Source organism: Varanus komodoensis, unplaced genomic scaffold (genome assembly GCF_004798865.1).
Source record: "Varanus komodoensis strain SLA01 unplaced genomic scaffold, ASM479886v1 scaffold24, whole genome shotgun sequence".
In the NCBI taxonomy this organism is placed as follows: Eukaryota; Metazoa; Chordata; class Lepidosauria; order Squamata; family Varanidae; genus Varanus; species Varanus komodoensis.
The window spans coordinates 8,256,824-8,266,149 of record NW_025335641.1 but is presented as its reverse complement, the minus strand read 5'-3'; the positions used below and the strand labels follow the sequence as shown (position 1 = coordinate 8,266,149).

At 42.6% G+C, this 9,326-nt stretch overlaps 1 protein-coding gene across 3 annotated transcripts in view; it reads left to right on the top strand.

Moving 5' to 3' along the window:
• EVI5 (ecotropic viral integration site 5) overlaps window positions 1-9,326 on the top strand; it is a 78,159-nt gene that overhangs the window by 12,988 nt on the left and 55,845 nt on the right. For all 3 annotated transcript variants that reach the window (XM_044432589.1, XM_044432588.1, XM_044432590.1), the window contains exons 2-3: window positions 3,551-3,768; window positions 8,661-8,850. In XM_044432589.1, the coding sequence (XP_044288524.1) occupies window positions 3,551-3,768; window positions 8,661-8,850 (408 nt within the window). The remainder of the gene's footprint in view (window positions 1-3,550; window positions 3,769-8,660; window positions 8,851-9,326) is intronic.

Sequence of the window (9,326 nt, the reverse complement as noted above, 5' to 3'; positions counted from 1 at the left end):
TCTCCCACCGGGCAGAGCCCGCTGGGAGAGGACGCTTAGGAGCGATCATGTCCACAGCCCTGGTCATCTCCCCGTTCCACAGTTCGACCAGAGCCTCGACAGGAGCACCAGTCTTGTCAGCCGGAAACTCCCCCAGGGCTTTCAGGAATCCATCCGGATCCATCCGGCTCTGGGGGCAGACCCACACAATCGGATCTGCACCCTTACAGAGGGAGAGGCCGCTCTAGAGCACAAACCTCACCAGGAACTGATCTGACCATGATAGGGGAGTCAAACATAAATTCCTCACCCTCAGGTCACCCTCTTCCTGCCCCGTCGAGAAAACCAGGTCCAGAGTGTGTCCACGTTCATGGGTTGGGCCAGAGACATGTTGAGACAGCCCCATGGCCGTCATGGAGGCCATGAAGTCCTGAGCCGCCCCGATCAGACCAGACTCGGCATGGAGATTGAAGTCTCCCAGGACCAACATCCTTGGGGTCCTCAACACCAGGTCCGAGACGGTCTCCGTCAGCTCAGACAGGGAGACTGTTGGGCAGAAGGGTGCACGGTACACCAACAGAATCCCCAATCTGTCTCGTTCGCCCAACACCAAGTAGAGGCACTCCAGCCCTGGCCTCGAAGGAACCGGAAGTCCCGTGAGAGAGATGGAGGCTCGGTAAACCAAAGCGACCCCCCCTCCCCTCCCCTCTGGGCGTGAACAGTGCTGAACCAGATACCCGGGCGGGCACAGTTGAGAGAGGGCAACATCCCCCCCCCTCTCCCGCCCAGGTCTCCGTTATGCAAGCCAGGTCGGCCCCCTCCTCCACAATCAAGTCATGGATGAGGGAAGATTTATTATTGACCGACCTGGCATTGAGCAGCAGCACCGTCAGGCCTGAGGGGCGGTTGACAAGGCTACCTGGCACCCTCTGGCTGGGGGCAGAACCAGAAAGAGGGACAGGTGTCAGCCATCTGTCCCTCCTTCTTCTACGCGGACACGTTAAGCCCCCACCGCTGTTACGTCCATTGCCCATGACCACGCCAATGGCAGCGCCCGTGCTCTCCCCAGGAAACAAACGTCGACATGGCCAGGGACAACTCCATAAAACAGATTAAAACAGAATAAAATTATAAAAGCAGTTAAAAGAAAAGAGAGAGGAAAAAAAAACCTTCCCCTTCCCTAACATTCAACGGTAGGCGGGCCAATTTCAACAAAAGCCCCTGGCCAGCCCAGCCCCCCGCTCGGCCCCCAAACGGCGTCGACCGCCCTTTGAACAAAATCAAGGGGAACTGGAGCATTGATGACTAGAGTGTCTGCCTGTCTGTTGCAGGGGCAGAGAAGAGGGGGTGATATTCCTGTTTGATTGCCCCCCCCAGGGGGGGTCCATTTGGCTGCTTTTCCTTCAAAAAAAAAAAAAAAAAGAGAGTGCCACTGTTGAGCACCCTTTGACATTGCTTTTAAGGCCTTGTATAGTTAGACTCAGACAGATGCAAAGGTAACTTCTGCTCTGCAGTGGAGGAAAAAAAAAGGAAGCACCCTCACACCTGTGTGCAGCCTATCTGAAGTGCTTTGACCACTCCATTTAGCACTGAGTTGGGTTTGCATGGCATGGAAACCCAGACCGGCACACAAGTTACTCACTTGTAGGTCCATGATGTGCCCAGCGCATGAGCAGGCACATTGTGGTTCCCTGGACACCCTCTCTCTTTTCAGCACCCTCCCCCCACAGTCTTCTCGGGGGCCCACAGGAACAGCGATGTTTCCTCCCCTCTCCTCTGTGGGCTGTTCTTGGTGCACGGTCAATTGATCACACCTTTTAAAAAATCATAAAAGCCACTTCTAAAGCAGGCTTTCATGGTTCCAGTTTAACTATCCCTGAGCAGTCCCTGCAAGATGCACCAGTGGTACCCAGTGGGGGATGCTATTTTTTGAAAACCCTAATTTAATTTTCACATATATTTGTGAAAACTAATTTTAAAAAATGCTACCCTTGTACGACTGTGGGTGGTTACCTTTACATGTGTGCAGCAGTGAGCAAGGCTGGGATGACTAATGGTTAGGCAAAGTCCCGTGGGTACCCACTGTGGCAATTGTTCCCCTAAGGATGCAGCTAAGTAGATATCTCCCTGCTTGCTGTCAATTGGAAGCATTTGGTACCTATTAAACAGCTGGGGATATCAGTCCTTGTGCAAAGGAGGACAGCAAGATCCCTGGAATGTTTAGGGGAAGCCCAGTCTCTCAAATGCTCCTTCCCAAGGTGCTACCATATTTTAGTAGCATGCAGAACTGAGGGCAGAAAGGAGTTGCTTCCAAGGACATCCAAACGATCACTGGGACCCATTTAGCTCTCTCGCTCCAGGAAATGCCTTCTAATTTTGCACATTCCTGAGCTGGCAGCACCTTGGGGACTGTTAAAAAACTGTCCTAGGATACACCTGGGAGACATGGACTTCCCTGAGAAATAGTAAGGTTCTGCTTGCTAAGGGTGTTTTTCAGCCCCTCCTTTTTCAGCCCACTCTCCACAATTGTTTTGGAGGGCTATGGAGTTTCTTATTGGCAGTGACAAAGATTGCAGCAATATCCATCAATTCCAGTTGAGCAGGAAGCCCCTCAGAGAGCCCAAGTGTGGAGTAATATAGCGGCATATATGGTGAAACAATCAATCAATCAATATATGAATATGAACTAGAACAGGTTCTTTCTTTTTTCAGGTGCTACAGATGATGTTTGAGATCATCAGTGGAGGCCCTCTTACAGGTTCCTCTCCCTAAGGAGATCAAGGGGGAGGTTGCAAAGAGGAGGGCCTTTTCTGTGGTGGCACCCCAATTGTGGAATGCCCTGCCATTGGAGAGTCATTAGGCACCTACTTTACTGAGTTTTTAGCTCCTGATGAAAACTTTTCTTTTTGATGTACCTATGGCATTAAGACCATCTAAATTCATGGCACTGTTTTGATTTATTTTATTAATTTATATTTTTATCTGATTATATGTGTGTGTGTATTGTGTTTCATCTTGTTTATTTATTGTAATATTTAACTGTATTTTATTTAATGTTGTTATTGACACTTTTATTATAATGGCTTCCCAGAGAGAATGATGCTAATGGGCAGCTTTTATACCATTATTAATAATAATATGACTGATAGGTACAGGCTGGTTATTAAAGGTTTGCTGTAGGGCTGATAACATGCCTGGGCATTATTAGCGTGTTCCAGATGTTTACTAATTGGAAATGCAGCTTTCTAGAGCTTGAAGGTGCTTGTTTTTCTGTTTAACCCTTCATTTGCTTTTTCTTGTGAAGCACATATGAGAGAATCAGAAAATCTACAAGAATATCTGAGATGACTTGTTGCCGACACATAATTAGGCAGTTCACCCTGTACTTCATTATTATTTGCAGTGGCAATAGATAGGGAAGGGGACAGAAGAACAAAAACAGACAAGGGAAACTCTCTCAAGGCCAAAATAACACCTTGCTGATATGCAACTGAATAGCTGTGGTGGTGCTTCCAGTTCTAACCAGGGAGCTGTTCAATGCTAGGTGCTTGTTTTTTTTCCCCTGCTTCAGGTGGCGACAGACAAGGTTTCAGGGAAGCTGAGTTCTACTCTCTCATGGGTGAAGAACACTGTCAGTCAAATGGCCAGTCAGGTGGCAAGTCCATCTGCCTCATTACACACTACATCCTCCTCTACCACACTCTCTACTCCAGCATTGTCTCCATCATCCCCAGCAGAGCTGAGTCCTGATGACTTAGAGTTGTTGGCTAAGTTAGAAGAACAAAACAGGTGAGTAGCAGTCTGTCTTTGGCTTTTACGTAAGGCTGGAGCGGCGTGGAAAGGAAATGAACAGTTAATGGTCTGCTAAGAGAGAGATTTCAGTACAGTCTAAACAGAACTTTCTTCTAAAGATTGGAAAGAACTTGTGGTACACTTGAGTATTCTGGAGGTATAAAATCAGTTCCAGTGGATTATATGTTTTGCAGTTGATCTATCTGGCCATCAGTTATAACGCATATAATTACTTGCGTGGGGTCAGCCTGGCAGTTAGCCTGTCGCCTGGGTGCAACAATTCAGTAAGATGCCTGTGTCACCAGGTGTGTGGGTCCTGACAGCCTACAATGCATTGGGTCATGCGGGTGAGTAGTTTGTTTTATTAAAAAAGATAAACTTTCGTGGACATTTGAACTAGCTGTATTCAAGACTGTGGAACATTTTATTTCCTTTAATCATCAACTTTCCATCTTATTTCAAAAACATATGGGATATTTCCCCTAGTCCACGCAACATACCTTACATTTATATTGAACTGCCTATTTCTTCCCAACAGGCCAGGCCTTTGTCATATTAAAATATTGTGGCACTACAGTCTCAACAAAATTTAATAACTGCTTTAAAGACTGTAGAAGTTCTTTTTCTGCCTTCTGAATGGGCTTAAATGCAAAAACAGGCTAATGTCCTCAAATTGTATTATTTATTGAACAAAAATTTAAATGCTCTTGACTTGAGCAATAGTTTGCCTTAGCATTTTTTAATTGCTACTAGGAGACTGGCATTTGCAGGAAGGCCTGCTGGTGATCTTCTATCCATATTGATACCTGTGTCTTTGGCACATCACAAAGCTCAGTTCATGCCTAATTGCTCAGATCATTTAACTTCTGGTCAGAGTTAACTGAGACCAAATGAAGCAGAACCTACACAGGGTTTCTAACAATTATCAAACCGGTTATCTCTTAATTTTTTTCTATTACCATAATACAGAAAAAGAAAGGTGTGAAATTAATGCACCCTATGGGATGCAGAATCTTCAGCCGCCTGTGCTAAGAAGTAGGCCCCTTTGTCTTTCTTTAAAAATTAGCAGGGTTTTTCAAAAGGTAGAGGAATAGATTGAAACACTTCTTGCAATTCCCAGCATTCCCATGTTAATCGTACTGATTGAGGAATGCTGGGAGGTATAGGACTCCTTTCTATCTAAACAGGATTATGCCCTAAATTATATAAATTGGCTTTCTGCATATTCCCTTTGTTTTCACAGTTTTGGTTCTACATATACCAAAGAACAGTGAAAAGGATACTTTTCCTTTAGAAAAGTAAATAAATAGTTCCAAATGAAAGCCCTTCATTTGATATGTGAAGAGGCAGTTATATTGAACAGGATTAATAACGCGCTGAACAAATACACGAGTTGTATGATAGCAAGTTATAATATCTGCAGTTCAGGCTAGAGGTGAGCAACTTGCTTATCTCCAGATGGACTGCAGTTCCCATCAGCCTGCAATTCTCATCAGCCCTAGCCGATACAGCCAATAAGAAGCCAGACTGGTAGCTGCGAACCAACAACATCTGGAAGTCCACGAGTTGCATTCATTGTTGAAAGCAGTTCTTTAACCTGTTTCTGTGAAATCCTGTACTATATGAATGAGATCAGTAAATCCAAGGCTTTTCAGACAGTACAGAACTGGAGGGGGAATCTCTTCCTTTAAGATAACACTACATGTTCCTGGCTTATTTCTCCATACCACCATTGCTATTTGGACAGCAATATTTTGTTGCTGAAAAATGAAATTTATCATTTTTATATGTGTATATCATCAGCTACTTTTTTACTTGAATTTGCGCTTATCAGCAGGCCTTGCCCTGCCTCCTCTGCCATGGCTTATATTTTAAAAATGGTGGCTGGCATTTTCAATAAATGCCCAGGGAAAATAACTCACGGTAGTTTGTTGGGTGTGAACCCAGTCTTTGCGTGCTTAATGCAGAAAGGTGAGGCAGATAGAAGCAACAATAGTACTCTAGCCACTATTGAGGTACCTGTAGTATCCATAACTCATCACCAAGATGAAAGCTATTCCTTCTATATGGCATTATTTGAATACCTTAACTTTTAATTTAACTTTGAAGTGTGCTTTGCCTGTAGTATTTGAATATATGGGTGGTTATCAACTATCTTACGAACACACCTTTTATGCTTTTCATTGTTCTTTATAGTTGGGTTGTGCTTCTGTGCTATAGCCAACCAGAAATAGATGGTCCCACCACCAGTCCCACCAGTTATGTCATTTCACAGACACTTCCATCCTCTGCAGCTGCCTTTCCCAGTATTTCCCCCCAACCATCAGGCTTTGGATGGGCCAATTTATCCATATCTCCTTTCAATATTTTGAGTAACTTCTATTCTCTATTGAAAAAGTACCCTATCCCTGATGTGGCATATTATATAAGTTCTTTTAAAAACGATAATTCCTTTTTGATCTGAAAACTAAAGCAGTGCTGGAAGGACTATATGATGGGGTTGCCATGCCCCCTTGCTATCTTGCTGTCTTGGAAAACTGAGGAACCTTAAATATGTGTGTTAAACAGCTCTTGGATCTCTAAGAGAGTCAGTTACGTATTTGTCACTGAGGTTTAAAAAGAAAAGCAAACAAGTCCTTTGACCTGAGCATGTGCAAAAAAAAAAAAAAAGTCAGAAAAGGAAGTGTAAAAAAAAGGGAAATGGGAATACTTTCTCTTGACATGTACAAAATTGTCACTCCTAGTAGTGATATTTGGCCCCATATTGAGTTAATTTCTTCTCCAAGAAATGTTGGAGTGGTTCGTTCCTAATGGATATAGACTTCTATTTGTAGAAGGTAAATCATTGATGGAATGAAAGAGTTTGTTTTTTGCTGAATACTTACAGTATTTGAAACGGCAAGTCCTGCATTAGAAAGCAATGAGCTTATCAAGGTAAGATTTACACCATAAAATTATGGTAAATACTTCATAATATGAACATTGTCTGTCAGCCCAATTTGGCAAGCTTATTATTTGCAATGTTAAGTATATCCTTTAAGAGTTCATTTTGTGCTTCCCAAGTTTATCTGGAGTTTGGACTTGTTTACCATGAAGCTTGCAATAAAAATGGTTGCTTAGTTTTTTTCAAACATACTGAGCACTGCTCTTTTACCTGGTGGAACAAGATGAAGCTTTGTTAACTTTTTGATCCCAATATTCTTAAAATTAAAGAAGCGGAGTAGTACCTGCTATAGTCACTTGTACATGAGAGTAAATAACACTGTTAGAGGAGAGCCTTGGAACGGTTACAGTTCTGAATCTTGCTTTCCTTGAACTTTTTCACTGACTCCCTTTCCTTTTCTCACCTTTCTTGCCTGTATAACGTCCCCTGTCCTAAGCCTTTTTCTTCTTTTTGCACTGATAATCCATGTTTGTGTTTCTTGGACTGAGTGAGAAGCTGCCTTAGGTGTGTGTATATACAGGGAGAAATGAGTGTGTTAGGGTTCATTCATAAGGTTATAATAGTTTGAAATGCTAAAAATCTAAGGAAGTAAAAGTGGAACTGAGCTTTGTATGACACCATCCCTCATTGACTCTGTCTGCCCAGTGAAATCTTAAATCTCTAGCAAAAGGAAGTAGACTTGTCATAAGTGGGGCATAGCTTGACAATTTCTGAGGGTTTGCCCTTCTCCTCCGTGCTGGCAATTGCAGTCAGATACCTGGAAATTGATCAAGTGTTGGTTACTGGCTTTTCAGGATGTACTGAGATACCAGCAATGCATGTAACTCACGTTTTTCAGCATGATTTCTTCTGCTGTTTTAGGGAAACACCTTAAATGAATATTTCATTTGAAAAACACTTCAGTGTTTCTCTAAGGCTCATGAGGAAATGACTAATTCCTTGTATGCATGTACAATACGATTAGCAATCTATGTTCAGTGTATTTTGAGAGGAATGTAAGGAGGAAGAGGAGAATGCGCATGAGTGTTGAGGTCCAGTTCGTTGCATTGCAGAGCAGCTGAATGGAAAGTCCCAGTTAGTATGGATATTAACCAGCGAGCAATAACTATAAAATGAGGAATAGTCAAAATAAAAGAAGTTTAGGTTATTAGTAAATCATATGTCTCAAAGGTGCTTCATAAAAACTAAAGTGGTCTACAGTGCGTAAGTGAAAGAGGACTGCTTTATATGGCCCTCACCTGGGAAAAAGTAAGAGTAAATTTTTCCTAAGGAGTAGCAGATGATAAACATTGTTTTGGTTGACTGACAGTGCAGTCCTATTCCAGTTTACTCAGTGGGACTTTGCTGTTTGTTCTATGGGGCTTATTCCCTAGGTGTGTGTATGACTGCAGCCTTAATCATCTTATTAGTTCCTGATACTTACTAAGCTTCTCAGTGCTTAACATAACTTGTCCAACCATTTAGAGTGGAACTGCATATTCCACCAGTAGACACATTTTGCTAAATGCGTCTGCTGTTAATGCGAAGGCAATTGAATGGCAGGATATGCTTAACTTTTCTTGTGCTTGCTACCTCTTCCTGAAAAATACTCTGTTTTCTGTTCTTAGTTTGACCCGATGGGGACAGGGAGATGCTCATAAAAGCCCATATGTGCATCATTTCCCCTTTATGACTTCAGATATCTTAAGATATTGACTCATGAGCTCTATTAAATAATCTCCCGTGTTTAAAAAAAAATTCAAAGAACAAATAAGGTTCAGATTCTAGTAATGAAACTTCAGATTATTTTCTACTGCCTGTAGTCAAGGGGTAACAAAGCAGGCCATGTGAAAAAGTGTGTCAGGTTTGGTTTTGTGGAAATGTTTTAAAGTTTTGTAATGAAACAACTGGGCTGTTGTGCATTTTAATAGGACAGAACATTTGAACAGATTTGTGTCTACTGTAGATTGTTGGAGACAGACAGCAAATCATTGCGATCGGTAAATGGATCAAGAAGGAACAGTGGTTCCTCGCTTGTATCTAGCTCATCAGCTTCTAGCAACCTCAGCCATCTTGAAGAAGACTCCTGGATCCTTTGGGGGAGGATTGTAAATGAGTGGGAGGACGTCCGCAAAAAGAAAGAGAAGCAAGTTAAGGTCTGTTGAGTGGTAATGACCATGCTTGTTTATTTTTCAGCATTTGCAAATATCACCCTCTCTGACCATACAGAAAGTATGTCAAGAACAACCTTTTGTAATGATAACATAAGACAAAATATCAGTGAAAACAAACACTACTTAGATGCAAGCATACTTGGGGGTGAGAGGAAATAGAGCATGCTTCCTATGGCTGAAAAGAGAAAAAATGTGCAGTCCACATAGGACAGGCAAATACTTACTTGGCAAATTCCAAATGTCTTTAGTCAAGATGTCCACTTAGTGATATAATGTTAAAGGAAAGGGAGGGTAGGATGGTGAAGTGTGTGAGTGACTCTTTTCAGACACTGACACATAGGATCTGCGTAGAAGTGCTCCACAAGCATAAACAAAACTCATCCCATTATGTTGTGACAGTGGCCCAACCATACTATTGATGCAGCAACATCCGTTGTCACATGTTGATAATGGCTTAG